Genomic DNA, 17,835 nt, shown 5'->3' with positions numbered 1-17,835 from the left:
TAAGATTTTAGTTAATTCTTTTCGGTAAGATGGCCGCCTCGCTGAGTGTTGAAAATAGCAAGGATGAGGCAATTCGAAGCCAGATGACAAAGTTCGGATGGCTAGAAGGAAAAGGTCTTGGTAAAAGAGAGCAGGGAAGGAAGGAAGCCATAAAAGTATCTTTGAAGAACAACAAAAATGGTCTAGGTCTTGATCCAAGTGAGCAATTCGTTTTTCACTGGTGGGATCACGTGTTTAATAAAGTCGCAAGCAGCATCAAGATAGAGGAGGGTGAAGAAGAGGTACACAAATTTTATTAATAGGTCATCTAAAAGCGTAAGAAAATCTCCCAAGCTGGCAACACAATTTGCTAAAAAATCAGCCAAAATTTTAAAAAATGTATCATTTCCATACACAAATAATTGGTATTTCAAATTCAATTTCCCTTCCCCCCTCGACGAACAAGCAATTTTTAAATTTCAATAACTGATTTATTAAATTTCTAGGGAAATATTTGTATTGGTCATATTAGCAAAATATTGACTAACCTGTTGATTTCCAAAACACAGAAACCTGTTTTTACTATAATACCATGGTGCACAATTCAGTCCCAACAAGTAAAAATTGTTCAGCCATTCAACCCCCTTCTCCTCCCCTTATTGCATGGCAGCTGCTGGTTAATGTAATATGTTACGAATATATCTTATTTACATTAAACCTGGCATATTGTTACACATGTCTATTGTATTTTCAGGTAAAAATTTCAAAACATAAAGAAAATCAACTTGAAGGTAATATTAGCAGTAAAAGGCCAACAAATGCTACTAAAGGAAAAGAACTACTTTATGGAAGGTTTGTTAAGAGTAGTACCACTGTCATTGGGAATGAGATGGTGACAAGTGCTGGTAACAAGACCCAAAGCAGTGATGAAAGTGATGATGAAAAGGATTTTTCAAATTCAGACACACTTGAAAAGGCCTTTAAAATGTCAGGTGGCATGACAGCACATAAAGCAGCCAGACATGGCCACAAGTTGAATGGAAAACTAAAAAGACTTCAAGACCAAGAAGGTGCTTCTTATAATGTAAAGAGCCATGCAGCATTGCACGATTCTAGTCAAGCTAATTGCCATGTACAGTTATCAGATTCCAGTGAAAATAGTAATCATTTGAAGCCTGTTGGTGAAGTTATTGATGGGGAAGTTACAAATATGAAAAAGAAAAAGAAAGACAAGAAAACTAAAGTTACTGGTGAATTAGAAAGTGTGTCTGGTTGTAGTAGTGTATGTGGTAAGGCTAGCAAGAAAAAGAAAAATTTGAATGAAAAGTCATTCACGGAATGTCAAAAGACTCACCAAGAGACTGAAAGTGATGATGTTTATAGTGGAAAACGAAAAGACAAAACAAAGGCTAAATTGAAAGAGTATGAACATTCTTTAATTGACTCTGAAAAAGGAAGTTCCACTCTGAAGGAAGAAAATAGGAAAAAGAATAAAAAAAGAAAAAGAAAATCCTCACAGTGTGAAGATATTGAAAAAGATCAGATGGATATTTCTCAGGTTCCTGAAACAAATCATGATAAAGATCCAAAAAAGAAAAAGAAAAAGAAAAAGAAGAGAGAGATAATGGAAAATTGCTAAATGTTTTTTCAAGAAAATAACATGTTGTTGTTCAACAAAAATATCATTCTTGCCAGAATTGCTTCCAATGCTTTATTTATTTTCCCATTCTCAATGTAAGATTTAGTAAAAGCACAGTGTACTAGAACAAAGTGGAATGTCTTAAACAAAACAGAAATAAACTTCAGCTATAAAAGTTGATGACCTCAAGCAAACATGTAGTATTGTTCTAGCTAGGTGAATAATGAAATTAGAAATGGAACTAACCAAGGAGCTGATAGATAGAAATTGTGATAGTTAGATACTCTGGCCTAAAAAGTAGAAACCCTAAAATTATGTCTTAAACAAAAAAAGTGGAGATCTGTGTATAAAACCAAGCATCAGTGTGTACCATAAAATTTCTAAAAATTGGAGAATGCAGTTTGAAAAATTTCTCCAAGAACATACAAATATTCTGTCAAAATCAGAGAAATCTTTTGTTAAGAGGGAAAAGACAAAGTTTTTCAAAAGGATATACAAGAGCATCTAACTAGTTCATAAATAATTTCAGCCTTTATTGAAAGTTTCTGGTTTTGTTTACCTCATCGCTCTCAGCTATTATTTAAATCGTGTAGACGAGGCTATTACTATTCCGAGACAGATCACATTGGGCCTAAACTCATTTTGTGACTTTGTAATCTCGCAACAAATTTTGTAAATTTTGTTGTTGTGTGGTGGTGGAAATGGAAGACTAGTTTGTGTTAAATTGAGTACAAAGTTAACAACTTTGAGAAAGATGCCGTACAGTTGCTTCCAGTTTCATAAGATGCCAAGAATTGGCCTTGCAACAACGACGATCGCGCGCCGCGTCGTACAAACACCAGTGTCCTCGTTAATTCCTTCTGGGAAATGGAGTTACAGAACGCTTATGACCAACAAAGCTAGCTGTATAACTAAGAAATCAAAGTTAAGAAATGTTATTTTTTCAAGCAATGGTAATATCAGGCATTTCAGCGAGAAGGTAGAAGCTAGTGAATCGCTAAGCTTCATAGAAAAAGTGAAGAAATTCTGGAGAGGTCCAACATTTAAATACTGGTTCATCGGAGTAACAGGATTTTCGACTTGGCTAGCCTATTACAGTCTCAATACATACAAAAAGACCAGAATAAATATAAATTTACCATTAATTTTGCCAAACCATTTGATAATTGAGCGAGATAATGAAATAGCAAGCGTCTTTGGATGCATTGCAGATGCAATGTCTATAGGCAGTAAAGTTAAATGTGTAGCAATATGTGGACCAAGCGGTTCTGGAAAGAGTTTAGTCTCAAAGTCAGTGACAGATAGACTTATGCATGAAATTGACTGGAACCCAATAGGCCTTCCAAAGTCACACATAAGTGTGTTTTTAAATGGTGCAAATTTGAGGAACTTTTATCTTTCATTGCAAGGTTTTGCAGCAAGGATGAAAATAAGACCATCAGAAATAAAGGAAAAGTTAGATGCTTCAACAGACCCACATTGTTATGTTGCAAAATGTAAGGCTATTTTAGAAGTTTTGAAAGAAAAGCTTGAGAAGCATCCAAACTGGGTTTTTGTTGTTGACAATCTGCAGCAAGGAACATCTGAGGATGTTGCAACAATTTTAAAAGATTCATTTCTAGATGAAAGTGCAGCAGAGTCCTGGAGTAAAGGAATATTGATATTGACATCAGATGGACTTAGTCTTGATCACATCAAAGGGATAAAGCAGTTTAAAATGGAGCCAAGGTAAATAACGCTTTAGGCTTTTCAAAATAGTTCATTAAAAGGCTAGGTGTTCAAAGGCCTTTTCTTTTGCTCCAATTTAAAAATTACTATTGGAGTCTTGTTCCAGTAACTTAGCTAACTGATTTGGAATTTGTTGTGATTTAAACATAAAAAAACTGTCATTTATCCCTGTCAAGCCAATTTGATAATGTTAGTTCAAATAGACTTTGCCAATCTGGCTTTCCTATTTCAATCATTGTATGTACTTGTATGTAAAGTTTTATAATGTTATAATTAAACTTAAATATTCCCACTTCCTCTTCAGTGAAAGTTTCCTAATGACAAAACAAAATGTTAGACATAAATGGTTTGTTATCCCGCTACTCCCTCAAGGGAAATTTTGTGTTTGATTGTTGGCTTACCTTTTTAAAATGGCAGCATAATTTTGAGATCTTTTCAAGAACTATGCAGCCTTGTATTGTAGTTACTACTAAAATCTGGCTAGGTGGTATTGTGGGGGAGCTTCTTTAAGAGATACAATGCTTGCCAAAAGCCTTAGTACACTCAGCTAAAATTCTGCATAAGTTCATCCCCCTCTTCCCCATAAAATAATGTTAAATAACAACATTTTCAAAGCTTGAAATTCAACTAATGTAACCCTATAAGCTAGTGTAAATAGAGGCTTTTCAACCAACATTGTTTTTGGGGGGAGGGAGATATTTCTGTATCATATAGACAGAAACTTTTATTTCATCAAACATTTTCATTGACCGCAGGCTTTTTCATTGACTTTTGGTGAGGATTGTAGGTATCATCCAGTAGCAGTAAGTCTTTCTAAATAAAAATGTTGATATCAACTGTTAACAGGATACTTTCTTTTCCCATAGATTATCAGATGCAGATGCAACTAAGCTTCTTAAAGACATCATAAAAATCGAAGATGCTTCATTTGAAACATCACCTGCCACAAAATCATTGTTAAAAAGGATAGCCTACCATCCCATGACAACAGTCTGTGCTGCTATTTTGCTCAGAAACAGACTAGAGCATAAGGAAATCAAAAGTATTGATAGTCTTCTCAGGGAATTAGTGATTGACATTGCACAGCATGGAGCTCAAGTGATGAAGGATAGTCCTGTTGGTCCAAAAGATGGAGTAGCTGATTCATTGATTATTGCTGAGACTGTTATTGCAATGGCTTTAAAAATGTTGCTTACAAATCAACCACATTTAAGTGCTGCAGTTGATCTTATATCAGCTTGCTCACCAAGAACTCCCATACCATCTGTGTTCATTAGTAGATATTTCACTCACTCTTCTTTAAACCTACCTCCACTAGAAAAGCCTGTTTCACCACATGGAAATTTACAGCAGATGTTTAAAGCTGGATCAAGTACTCAAGATGAAAGTCTAGATCCGAAAGGGAAAGCCTGGTCAAATAAAAGTATTGCGGAGTATGTAACAAGCGTTGAAGAATGGTTCTCTGAAATATGGCAAGCTTTAAAAGAAGTATATAACTTCTATTATGGCAAGGTCCCTGAGCCAGAAGTTGATAACAGTATCAAAATTCTGCATGACTGTGAGCTTCTGTTGTCTTCAAAGTTGCAGCCAGGAGGTAAAGTGTTTATGGGTGGTTTCATTTTTATTGCCAAATTTTATGTCCCTAGTTTAACAAGGAAATTTGTATTGCAAAATCATTATCTCTCTTGCAACAACAATACTCATCTATGAAGTATCATCTAGGCTTTTGCAAGCTTTTAAAGGAATGAGTAACAATTTTTGAGTTGTCTAGGAAATTACAATCATGAGAGTCATGAGAATGCAACCATGGGTATCTAGAATCATGTTTAGTCCAAGAATTTACTAATCTGAATACCATATATTTTTTTGTCCATCTGGCAAAGATGTGCGTGATCTCCTGAATATTCTTTCCCCTTTACGTTCTAATAAGAAATAAGATATTAAAGATACTCTGGTTTCCTTTTTACATCCAGCAGTAATGTTTTCAAAGCAACCAGTTATAAAAAAATTATATTTAAGAGACCCTTCACTTGTTTAAGAAATAGCCTGATACCGAATCCCTGCCATCTTCCAACAATATTTTATTTTGCTAAGCTGATAAACGATAAATATGTATGTTGAAAGACCAAGTTGGGTTCTATTTTATTTTTTTTACATTTGACGTTTTTTCTTATTTTCCAGAAGTCGAATCCTATGCTATGCATCCACTGATATATGCAGTTGCTAGACAACATTTCCTGTCAACATCCGTACCTCAAGTTGAAGACTCTTTTCTACAGGAAGATGAAGAGAGGTTCAATAAACAGCCTTGGTTCAAGAAGATGTCTAAATATGATCCTAAGACAAGTTTGTTCCAGTATAGAAACGGGATGTCAAAAGAAGAGGTAGATTCAGCACAGGCAGTTCAACTTGCCCAGCTGTATAACAATGCTTTGATTGATGTTAGCAGTGCTCTTAAAGAACCCAGTTTACAGTTTGATGACTCAGATTTTCGGTTTTTAAACGCTGAAAGCAAAGTAAAGCATTTAAAGTGTCATTTGAACAGGATAATTGGATCTCTCAGTGAAGAAGTAAGAGTGTCAAAACAAACAATTTCAGGCAAAACAGCTACGAAATATCTAAGCATACACTCAGATTACCTGCGGGAAAATCATCCTCCAGAAACAATCGGAACTGCTGCAATGATCAATGGTATGTTAACAGCGGCAAAAATCAAGTCAAATTTTGAAAACAATTTAGACAGTGCCATTGTGGACGTAGAACAAGCTCTACAGCTAATAAGAACTAGCGATCCTGAGAATTCGCTAGAAAGAGCTAGTATTCTTTGCCAGCTTGCGGCCATGTATAATTCAAGAGAGGACCACGAAAATGCGAAGAATACTTTAGAAGAAGCTATAGAAATCTACGAATCTCAAAGAAGAAAAGATGGCGAGTATAAGCGACCATTGGAGTTAGGAAAGGCTCTTGGAGCTCTGGGTGTCATCAAGGGGACGCTAGGGGACAGGGTGAAGAGCAAAGAGCTAATCGAAAGAGGCTTGATGTTGCTGCAAACTGGTGCACCAGACCTAGCTGACGAAGCTCAGAGTAAGCATTTTGGCGGTGAATTTGCAAGCTCATTGACTGACTTAGGCCATGCTTATGTCTCCCTGGGCATGCCTTTGTATGGTAAAAAGATTCTTGGTCTGTCGTTGATGGCACACAAAAACATTCATGGTGAGAAACACCCTGAGGTTATTAGGACGTTAACCGTGTTGAGTGTTGCGCATTTGATGCAGGGCCATAACGAGGAGAGCAAAAAGCTTCGAAAGGAGGCTGGAAAATTGCAAGCTCAGCTAAATGCACTTCCAATGTATTAAGTTTTTTGACAAGAAAGCTCATGTTAGAGTGGCTAAATGATTTCTAAATGAATGGTAGTCATTCAAGATCACAAAGAAAAACCAAATATACCAGTTGACTAGGAACTGTTTTTGTACAACTTTCAATTCAAAATTATCTTATCAGAACTGTTTATGTATACTTAAAAAACAACTGCTTCTCACGTCTACTTATTCTAATTTAGTGTTTTCAAATACACTCAACTTATAGTTTTTTGGCAGCGTTAATTGTTAAGAAATATATGAAAATGAAATGAAAATTTTCTACTGCAACAGTTGATAACAACTAATGACAGTTGGCGAGTACGTGGGCAAAGGCTGTCATTGCCTGTAATTCAGTTTTAGAAAAATATAAATGTTTGTGATATGAAAATCGAATAAATTTTATTGCCTGTTCAATTTAAAAAAAATCTATGTAAATCATCAGAATTGTCACTGGCAAAATCAAAACAGGAAAATATTTGTTAAAAAACGCATTTCAGAAACTTGCTTTGCAAAAAATTAGTACTGTTGCTGCCATTTAAACTCTTCCATTGACATATAATTCTTCGACTATTCAGAACTTCGGGAATTTTTTAAATTTTCACTACTCGGACTATTTCTTCTTGGGCAAAGATTTAGTTGCTGGTTTGAAAGAAGCTACTTACAAACAGTGGCGTGACACAGTTTTAGACACCTTGGTTTGATAACTAAGGTGTTCCGATCAAAAGGGGCCCCAAAGACATTTCGGTGTCAATGTTGTTGAGATTTTGCTAAAGTTCGTCGTATTTTCGAAAAAAGGTCCTTCGCAAGCGGGGGGTGCGAGGGGGGGGGGGGTCGAGGTGAAAATAAAGTTTCAAAAAGCAATAGCTTAGGCAAGCAGTTGTGCTGAGAAGGGAATAACACGGCAAAGGTATCATCCAAAGGTCCTCAGCAACTCTAAATAGGTACAGATTGCGCTATGGGGTGTCACGGAGGAGCAAAAGTCCCTCAAAAATTTCAAATGACTCTCTGTTGCAGCCTGAGTTTAGAACCTAACATGCCAAATTATTTGACAAACGAGGCTATCTTGTTGTTCAAAACTTCACTTCTAGAGTAAAATCAAAGAAGTACTCTCGGGAAAAGAAAAATACAACATGAAAATCTAAGCGATAATTGATTTATGAGAACAGTACGAAGACAAGATGATGGAAAAGTTTAAGAATGTCTATCTTGTCTGCATTTGAAAAACTGGAAAAATTTTCTTAAGAAAAACGCCTAAAAGTAGTTTCTTTGTTCTGTTAGACATTTTAAAGCTAGTTTCAGCCGTTTTGTTGAGCCAATCAATGTGTATCACTATTTATATCGATAGTGTCAAGTTTTTGCGAACAAATGGCTGAGTCATGGCATTTTTAAGAGCTTTCGCTCACTGCCCTAGGGGCAGCCATGAATAAAATCGGACCAACTTGAACACTTGGTCAAAAACCAAAAGCTACCAGATCTCAAATTGTAAAGTGTCTATAAAAAGCTGTATGTAAGCAGATAGAAACGAATCAGTGCATCTGATCTCTTCCATGTTACATTTATTTCATAAAACGCCTGATGTAACCGAGATTATTGAAATAAGTAGCATTTATTGAAACATCAATTAGAGATGTTTGCAGGTACGCAGACTGATCAGAAGTGGGCAAAAATTTCTACTAACAAGGATATATCTCACAAAGGAGCTAGCCTGAGATCAGGCTCGTGACTCGGAAGGCTGAAAAAGAGCTAAATATAGAGGGTGTGATACAGCATTCTGATGCTTTGGGAAGTATTGAAGGAAGAGACAAGATTATTTTTATAAGGCATTATTGAGTGAAGGAATTATATTTTATGTTAAAACGATTTCAAATATGTTACACAATCAAGAAGCATGAATTTCATCTTATGCAAATACATAAAAAACATGTACCTGCTTGGTGAAAATTTGTGGTTTCTTGAACGCTGAGTATCATATAACCACGAGTCGTGGAAACCTTATGAAGCTGTGCGCAGTTAAAAAAGAAATTTAAAGAAATGAATCTTCAAACTAGTTCCAACAAAAATATTTAAAGCTATTTACACACCACGTGCAAGTCAGACATCTTTCCTGGGATAAAATCATATCTGGGTTACCAAGAACTACAAGCATTTCGGATAGGCAACGCCAGGAACATGAGCTATAAAACAAGTCTATGAGGCTGCAATGGATATTTTAACAATCATAGCAAAAGTTTTCTCAAAAAGGCTCTATTTTTGGCAAAAAAGCATGCCCCCCTATGTCGGAGGTCCTGAAGTCGACAGATCTGCGGACAAAACTAGGAACTGCAGGCAAAGCAAAGGTTAAAAACATTTGCAATGCCTTGAACAGTTTGCAAATGATGTTAAAGACCAAGCAGTGCAAGGGTAATTGCAGGCACCTTCCAAGCCTACGATCTGATACCTAAAGCTGCAATTAAGGTGCATGATGCAATCAATCCCTTACTACAATGCAACACGTACATATCAAATGGCATTTTCCAATTTAAATGTTACGGTGCTTTTTATCAGTTAATTATCATCACATGAAACCAATAAATTTTCCAGAATGTTGTTGAAAACATAAACTTTCTTTCTGCTTACAATTTGTCTGCATTATAAATTCATCTGAGTCGCAATACGTTTTCCTATTTTCTGGTAATCAGCCAATAGTTTTCTCAAAAATTCGATGAATGACATCAACTGTTTAAAAGTGCCACACCCAAAAATTGGTTTATTTTAGGCCCTGCCCTGTTTTGTCAGCAAATCGGTCATGCCCCCCCCCCCCCTCCTACGTGGAATAGTTTAGCGACAGCCCTGTTCAAGAACTTTACAAGCTCTTTAACTAAAACATATTTCTTATTCAGTTCTCCCTAGCTAATGAGAAAAATTATCATTTTTACATCTTTGCATTCTTTTTAAAATGGTATACACCTTTCGATGGGACCTTCTTGTAGTCCGTAGATAGGAACCCCGTTTCAGCTTTATTCCTAACGGCCTAGATGCCTCTGTTACGCCACTGCCTACATGTTCGCTCAGTTAGAATGTTATTTCTTAAAGTTTATAAATACCTTAATCTCTTTTCGATGAAGGCCTTTAAATAACAGATAAAAACCTTCAATTCAAAACTCTCTTGAAATTTTAAAAGCTAGAACTAGCAATAATGACACCAGTGGTGTTGCCACAGGGTGGACTGAGGTGGACATGCCCACCCCAGGTTTCCCACAAGTCGATTTTCGGAAAACAGGTTCCCACAAGTTGGGCTAATCAGATCGATTTCGATTTTCCCACTGGCAAAAAAGCCACCGTGATGAAAAAAGCTGCTTGAGAAAGTTGCTTGTCCAAAAATTTCAAAATAGGTAAAAAATAGAGAAAAAATGATTTTCCAAGAATCTTAAGGGCGTGACCGAGAAAATTTGTTTCTGTCCACCTCAGTTTTTTTAGCTGGCATCGCCACTGAATGATACTAGATCATTGAATTTGCCAAAAATCTGGAATTAACTTCAATAACTAAAGCAAACAACGCGAAATACTAAGCACCAGTCACCATTATGTCAATGGGGGAGGGAATTTGGAACTACGCCCTTTTCAGGGAAACACCCTTTCCAGGAAAGTGCCTTTTTTCTAGCCCTTGATATCAACCCATTAAAGTGGCGCTGTTATCGTCCACAAGTTGTAAAGATAAAGGCAGTTGAAATTTAGGCTCGTTGAATTTTTTTTTTTTTTATTAGTAGAAATTAATAACAATACAATTTTACATTGACTATACTACCCTAATTACTGTACTACACTACGGGGATGATACCATGAGGAGCGAAAGACAATGACTACCCCATGGCCGATACATAAAAACACACAACATTAAACAAGGATAGAAAGAAAGATTACTGAAACTAGGTAGACTAATCACGAATACAGAGAAAACAGACAAAAAGTGGATGCTAATGTATAGAAGTGTGCAGCAATGAAATATTTAAAAGCGTTCTGAATCATGAATGAATTTGAGTGTTGCCTAAAATAGCTTCTTATTTGAGTCAATAGTAAGTCGCTCGTCACCATACAAAATGAATTTGACTAAGGCATTTCTGTGACAAAGGGTACAGTCTGGCTTGGCAGGATTTGGAATGAAAGTCATGTTGGTGGATGCAGTGTCAAAATGCAGCGAAAAGTCACAAATGCTAGATAAATGCTAAATTTATCTTTCTTTAAGAATCAAGTTGACAAATGTTCCCCTTTTTATTTTTATATTGAATCATTCAATTTTCTTCTTCAATGATTCTCTTATAAAACATTTTTGAACTATTTGTAGTAATGTCATCTATCAGCTGAGACAAACAAATGCGGACAAGGGGATGTATAATGCCATTGATCAACCAGGATAATAGGCCTATTTTTTTAAATATGCAAAAATACTTAGAGGTAAAGATGTTTAACAGCGAAGCTGTGCAATAAGTGTAATGTTTACTATAGGCAGTCTCTTTGTTTATGTTCTGAAGAGGTAAGTGAAATGAAGGGCATCGGCTTGAACATTTTTAGGGGTACCAAATCAGCAAAATTTGAAAATTGCACGCAAGAGTGGAGACATATCATGCTAAAGCTGCTTATGATTTTCGGCTTAAATCGCTTCATGGAAATCACTCGATTGAAATCTGGTACATCTTTGGTAGAAATGTGTGAATGAAGAAAAGGCCACTGTAGCAGGCTGCTCGACGGGCTCCAACGAGTTCTTGCGGCGAAAAGTCGATAAAAATGTAGCGAATAAGAAACACCGCAATACGCCGAGAATACACAACAATAAATACACGTAAATCAGTAAAGGCTAAAAGTATTGGTAGAAATCATTTAGTTTTATCGTAAAATCTCTAGAAATCCTTTTGTTTTGGCGGAAATTTCGTACACTATTTACAAAATGATTTGCCCGCCGGTTGTATTAAATGATCAGGTATGATTGTGCATGAAGGAGAGTAAGGTGAACAAAAGTAAGGCATATATTTCATTTCAGCACAGTATTCTGTTTAAAAGACATGATCATCCCGAGTTTAAAAATCATTGCCCTATTAACAAAAATATTCCTTGGATGAACTGTTTGTTACAATTAATTAATAATAACAGCTTTTATCCTTTACAATTTTAGGATGTCAAACTTTAAGTTGGACAATGTTAAATGAAATAGCCAATGGTTAATAGCCAATGTATACAGCTAAAAGCACGAAAAGGCTGTTTTAGAAAGCCCCTAGTTGGAGGTGCTCTAGGGACCGCGAATTTCATCAACAATTTGATTTTTATCTATAGGAATTTTTTGAGCAAACGAGATAAGCGTGATGTTCACGCAAAAAGTTTGAGGAACACTCTTCAAGCTTGTAGTGGGATAGATGTTTCGTTCCCTACAATGTTTTCATGAAATATGTACAGAAGCATAAGTTTGGAATTAAGAATGGCTTACGGACAATAAGAACTAGGCTCAGAATCGCTAATTTTTAAGATTATCGAAGCACCGCAAGAATAAGGGTTTTCTTACAAAAAAGTGTGTAAACTGGTAAATGGTTTATATGCGGATATCGATTTTTATTGCAACAAAAATATATTTGTTCCTTCTTCCATATTTGGGAAAGACAACAATAATATTTTTGAAATACGCATGCGCGTTTAGGCCTGATATGGCGTACGGTCAAAGAAAATTATAGTGAGGGCGAAAGGAAGATTGAATTTTTTGTGTAAGATACATTAGTTGTTGACGAAAAAGACATCGACTAACATAATGACTCAAAGACCAAAGTTTCGAGCAGCTTCGGAGATTTGTGCAGACTGCAGTGCACCGGGTGAGTTAATGAAGTTCGAGAGGCATTGGCCTAGTCGACTTTGTAATGAGGAAACAGAACAGTCTGCATTGAGTATGATTTTACAGAAAGATGTGCTGTTTAGGTATTCATATTTCCGATTGTTGATGAAGTCGTTAAACGGTTGGAAATTATGTTTATTGGGTGTTTGCTTTTTAATTACTTTTCTCATAAGATTCCCCGAAAAACAATGCACGATATTGTTTGATGTATAAAAGAAGACAAGGTGTGTTAAATTGTACTCGTTTCCTTCTAGAAATTATAATGTAAAGTTTATATTTTGCAGACTTATTATCTGGCTATTAAGATAACCGATAAAAATAATTATGTTTTTTTATATCAAGGTATAAACTGATCACTACTCTCACAAATCTGTCGTCTATTTTTCGTTGGAATTAAAGCAATCATTGATTGAGTAATAACAAACAAAAGCTTTTTCCAGTTGAACTTTAAGTTTTTTCTGGTATTCACATTGTAAAGATGTTATATCTTACAGTGAGATGAAATAAAAATGCCTTGATAAAATGAAATTACCACATTTATTGAACAAATTTGATGATCTAGTAAACCCTTTTTCCTAATTAGGTGAGGAGATCCTTTAAGATTAACCCCTGTTTTTTAGTTGGTTATGTTAGGAAAATGTCCAAGGGTCCAGTAGCAAAACTCTGACCAGATAAAGGAAGGAGCTTCTGAAGCTAAGAAGAGGAAATAGGTTTAAGGTAGTTGCTAGATGAGCCTTTATCACTGCAAAGGCTCTTTCTATTAGACTAAAAGGCCCAGGCCCATTGCTTTGAAAGAATTTAACTAGTGTATAATTTTAGGCTGCCTGTTAGGTCAATTTAAGATTGAAGCCACCTCTACCCACGGCCTTGGGTGACCCATCAGAGACCAGGTTCTCTTCTTTTCCTCTCTTGAAAAATATGCTGAAAACCATGTTCATCAAATTTTAGGTCCTGAATGGTCTTCAATAAACAGAGGTGTCCTAATCTGTGATGAATGCTGCAGTGTGCATAGAAGTCTTGGCCGTCATGTATCACAAGTTAGACATCTGAGACTTGCCCCATGGAACCCTTCTTTGCTAGCGGTAAGTTTGCATTACCAAATAAAGTGAGTCATTCGATATCTACTTTGCAGCCTTTACAAGTGATATGTGGTTTCTGTGGGTTGAGTCATATGTTAGAACTTTGCATCAGGTTTACTAAATCCAATTGAGTTTAAAAGTTAGTTTGAAGCAGTGGAAATGCTTGGAAAAAATTTCGTGGACAAATCAGGTGGACAAAATTTTGCTTCCTAAAGTTTTTGGTTTTCTCTATTGCTGTAGCACAAAAGTAAATGATTGTTTTAAACTTTAAGGAGGCAACCACGCCCTTTTATGTCCCCTGAGTCCAAAAGTTTTGTTTATAGACAGTTGGTGTTTTTTTCTGCTAATATGGCTTGGCTGTTTCCAGTATTTGACTGTACTGTCAGTTTTGATGAATAAAACTATGGCCCTTTAGGGTTTCTAAGCTTGTTAGGAGGAAATATTGATCTTTATCTATAGTATTTTCAAATTGCTAACTGTCAGAAAAGAATCGTCTTTCAGCACTCAAAAATTGTATCCTTGTATGTTACATCTTAATACAAACTGATTTTTAAGTCAGTTATTGACTTTAGATGTATTTATTTATTTTCAACAAAGTACATTTTATTTCTTGTGCTTTGCAGATGGTCAGAAACTTAGTTAACAATGGAGCTAATTTGATTTGGGAGCATTCATTGTCTGACCCAGGACAGATGAAAAGTGGAATAAGAAAGCCTAACCCAAAGGATGCAGTCCAGTGAGTCAATAGTTGCAAAGTTTCATAAATGTTATTAAATTCATAAGTCTATAGTTTCTAATCAATAATCTGGAAGGTTATGGTAATTGATATTCACCTAGTGATATTTTGGAGTAAGTTATATGCTTCAAATGTTTTTTAATGTTGCTGTTGATTTGATTTAATTTTTTTCAGCCCTGTGAAATACAACTTCATTAAAGCAAAATATGAAATGCTGTCTTTTGTTCATCAACTTCCAATATCAGATGATTTGTCAATTACAAACTTAAGCAAGGTTTGTATAATTTGTATCATGGTGAACATCAAATTATCCAACAATCTAAAATTGTTGAAACATTCAGTTTTATTTCAGTGAAACTAAACTCAAATGATAATATTATGAAATTGGCAATAGTGATTTATTTTCTTGACTGTTGTGTTTTATGAAGTTAATAAATGCTGCTACCAACTGAATTCTTCAATACTGCCTTAGGGTTCAAGCCTTAAAGCTTAAATGAACAATTTTTCAGTATATTGCATATTATACCCTTTAGAAGTCCTCTTTTAATCAACTAGTTTTTTGTCTGTCTGTCAACTGTTTTTTCATGATAGTTTGCAAGATCATTTTGTTTAAATCTTAAACTGACTCTGTGTTATCAGAATTTATTTGAAAAGTTATGTTTACCCGTTTAAGTGAGTGCCAACTACAAGTTTGTTGTCCTAGCTACTTTAGATTAAAGCTGGTCCAATTTCTAGTTAATTGCTCTACTCCTATCATTCTTTCCAGCAATTATATTCTGCATCCAGAACTGGAAATCTAGAAACATCATTGAGGCTTATATCCTATGGAGCTCAAACAAATTTTTTTCATACGGTAAATCTTTGTCTTACCACCTAATCCATTCAGAATGTTTACCACAGCTAAGGGAACATCTTTATCAAGATAATCTGGCAATTCAACCCCAGATAGGAAACTGGGAAGATGAAGTATTTTAGTTCTTGTTCTATAATCTTTGTAGAGAGACTGTTATCTATTACCTGGATTTTCAAATACAATTTTGTCTTTAAGAGCTGATTTCTTTTAATGCTTGTGAACAATGTTTGTCAGCATACAGCAAAGTCTCTGGAAATCAGATAGATGCCAGACCAGAATAGTCAACTGTAGGGCCATCTCAGTTGTCTTAAGACTGCTTTTGTATGAGTTTAGAGCATAAGAAACAATTTAGCTGAAAATTATTTTTGATGACTGGCAATGGTGGTGTCATGGGGGAGGGGGGGGGGCTGGGTGAACATTAACCATTCAGGTCTCCGCAGGATAGATTTTGTATTTTAACTAAATTTGATGAGAACATGTTTGGGGAGTGGTATAATGTTTGGAAACACATTCGTTTTGATGTAATGATTTTGCTCATACCAACTAGGATTGGTATTCCCTGCTGGTAGAAGTATGTATTTTCCGACAGTAAACACAGTGTTACCTAAAATATTTTGTTCATAGAGCCTTGTGACTGGCACTCCCACAGATGCCTAAAATTCTTTGTTAACGAGCGGTGTCCCTTGGTTAGGGTTTCAGTCTATATATATCTGTATAATATGAAGGAAAGATTTAAAAACTCTGGTACTAGTTTATTCCATGCAAGCCCATCGTTCTAATGTTTTATTGCATTTTTAAATCATCTAATTATTTCCTTGAATAGTTTGGAAATGTGTTAAATTAATCAAAAAATCTTTTTAGGATATGGGCAACAGCCCACTTCATGCTGCAGCAAAGGCAGGTCAGGCCACTCAGGTTGAGCTCTTAATTGTCAATGGTGCAGACCCAAGTGCTTTAGATTCAAACGGCAAAACAGCTGCTGAGGTTGCAATGTAAGAAGCATCAAATGTTTTCTATGATATTATAACGGTGCTGTCTGCCTGTCTTGACATTTTAGATTGATTAATACTTGGGCATTGGTATGATTTCAAAAGGCTGCCTAAACTTTGAATAAAAAAAATCTCATTTATTTATGAAACCATTTCTAAAGATTAATTATGTTTAAAATAATATTTCCTCTTAGCTTTCCAGCTGTCTCTCTTCTTTACTGGTTATTGATTTCTGAAACTAAGAAATTTTCTTTCATTAAACTTTAGAAATTCCACAGGATATACAAGTTTTGCAATAATGACCACATAATTTGGGGGTTACTGGACTTGTCAACGTAGACCGTTTGACTTTCTTGTTTTATATTATTCCTTCATTTTTAATCAGGTTGATGCACAATAAGGTTATAGTTTATTGTCTGTTTATTTGCTCATTCTTTTGTCATTTGAGCTGTAGAAATTTTTCAGGGAACTATTACTTTTAATTCCATTTCCTCTTTACACAGGGAGGAAGGTCACACAGAAATTGGCTATCGAATCATCGAACACATGTACGAGTTGACTGATAGGCTTACATTTTACCTTTGTGGCCGAAGACCAGGTTAGTATTTCTCGAAAATTGAACAGCCCCATTAAGTTGTAGATTTGTGTACTTTGTCAACAAATTGATGAAGTCTTGATTAAATGAGAAAATAAATAACAAAATGTCTTCAAACAAGAAAATGAATCAGTTTTTTTGGATCGTTGTGCTAGATGTATTTGGTACATTTTGATTTTTCATATTCGTCCGGTTTTATCATGCCAAGCTTTGTTTGTTATTACAGTTGTAGAATTGTGATTTAGTGTCGTCCGTAGGAGTATCTTATAAAATATTCCTTATGCCCGTTGTCATGGAATTTGAATTTCTTTGCAGATCACAAAAATTCCATTAATTACTTCATCCCAGCGCTGGCAGACAGGTAAACAACATTCAGTTTTTAATATATTCAGTCTTTATTTAAAGCATTTAGAATAAACAATTTTAGGGGATAAGTCCTATATATGTTAGAAAATAAGAATATGTCTCCAGATATTCCTAGATCTAGGTACATTTCTTAGGTTAATCGTTCCATGATATTAGGGAAAATAATTAAATGGATTTTTTAACTGGCCCATTTTTAACGATTTTTGGTGGCATTAACAGAAGCTCCCGCTTCGGCCACATTTTGTTACGTGTGTGCCGTTACTTGTTCAAGAAGCTTCTGTGCTCGATGTACTCCGGTTGTTAATTTCACTGATTTGAAACCTGATGAACCCGACAAAGGGCCACTAAACGACGGAAAGGAAGAGAAAGGAATAGAAAGAAAAAGTGCCTGGAAAAAATAAAGCGACAGAAAACTTTACTTTTTTATCTCAGCATTGGGTTGTTTTTATAAGCAAAGCATATCATTACAGAACTGGTTACTACGCCAAGTTGCTCGTTACTTGAAGTGGCGAACAGAGAATATTCGGCTGAAATCGTATACTTGTGTAGAAGTCTTTATCCTTTTTGTGTTTGCCCTATCTTGAAAGACTTATATTTCACTGATAATCCTCAGAGAGCCCACACACTTCGACGAAGCACACAAACAGCTCTCTTGAACACA

At 35.5% G+C, this 17,835-nt stretch overlaps 3 protein-coding genes across 3 annotated transcripts in view; all 3 read left to right on the top strand.

Moving 5' to 3' along the window:
• The first annotated feature begins 5 nt into the window (after positions 1-5).
• LOC135683840 (uncharacterized) lies at positions 6-1,676 on the top strand. Its single transcript, XM_065199205.2, has 2 exons — positions 6-281; positions 734-1,676. The coding sequence occupies exons 1-2, from the start codon at positions 30-32 to the stop codon at positions 1,616-1,618; spliced, it is 1,137 nt and encodes a 378-aa protein (XP_065055277.2). The 5' UTR covers positions 6-29; the 3' UTR covers positions 1,619-1,676.
• Positions 1,677-1,820: 144 nt separating this feature from the next.
• LOC135683834 (uncharacterized) lies at positions 1,821-6,874 on the top strand. The gene is made up of 3 exons (XM_065199191.2): positions 1,821-3,346; positions 4,213-4,940; positions 5,528-6,874. Exons 1-3 carry the CDS (start codon positions 2,373-2,375, stop codon positions 6,700-6,702), a joined length of 2,877 nt encoding a protein of 958 aa, XP_065055263.2. The 5' UTR covers positions 1,821-2,372; the 3' UTR covers positions 6,703-6,874.
• Positions 6,875-12,349: 5,475 nt separating this feature from the next.
• Positions 12,350-17,835, top strand: part of LOC135683167 (ARF GTPase-activating protein GIT2) — a 28,226-nt gene continuing 22,740 nt past the window's right edge. The window contains exons 1-8 of the mRNA XM_065198348.2: positions 12,350-12,536; positions 13,505-13,638; positions 14,259-14,371; positions 14,546-14,645; positions 15,138-15,224; positions 16,086-16,216; positions 16,717-16,811; positions 17,124-17,169. Of these exons, the coding sequence (XP_065054420.1) occupies positions 12,476-12,536; positions 13,505-13,638; positions 14,259-14,371; positions 14,546-14,645; positions 15,138-15,224; positions 16,086-16,216; positions 16,717-16,811; positions 17,124-17,169 (767 nt within the window). The 5' untranslated portion in view covers positions 12,350-12,475. The remainder of the gene's footprint in view (positions 12,537-13,504; positions 13,639-14,258; positions 14,372-14,545; positions 14,646-15,137; positions 15,225-16,085; positions 16,217-16,716; positions 16,812-17,123; positions 17,170-17,835) is intronic.

This window comes from Rhopilema esculentum, chromosome 7 (genome assembly GCF_057945365.1).
Source record: "Rhopilema esculentum isolate cy_ngs chromosome 7, ASM5794536v1, whole genome shotgun sequence".
NCBI classification, from domain to species: Eukaryota; Metazoa; Cnidaria; class Scyphozoa; order Rhizostomeae; family Rhizostomatidae; genus Rhopilema; species Rhopilema esculentum.
Note: the sequence above shows the minus strand (reverse complement) of the source record. Positions and strands in the feature narration are given on the sequence as shown.

Bases quoted from the DNA above. Each gene is read 5' to 3' on its own strand.
- LOC135683840 (XM_065199205.2), top strand. From the start codon at position 30: ATGGCCGCCTCGCTGAGTGTTGAAAATAGCAAGGATGAGGCAATTCGA. The intron at 282-733 runs GTACACAAATTT...TTGTATTTTCAG, and splicing joins TAGAGGAGGGTGAAGAAGAG to GTAAAAATTTCAAAACATAA.
- LOC135683834 (XM_065199191.2), top strand. From the start codon at position 2,373: ATGCCGTACAGTTGCTTCCAGTTTCATAAGATGCCAAGAATTGGCCTT. The intron at 3,347-4,212 runs GTAAATAACGCT...CTTTTCCCATAG, and splicing joins CAGTTTAAAATGGAGCCAAG to ATTATCAGATGCAGATGCAA. The intron at 4,941-5,527 runs GTAAAGTGTTTA...CTTATTTTCCAG, and splicing joins TTCAAAGTTGCAGCCAGGAG to AAGTCGAATCCTATGCTATG.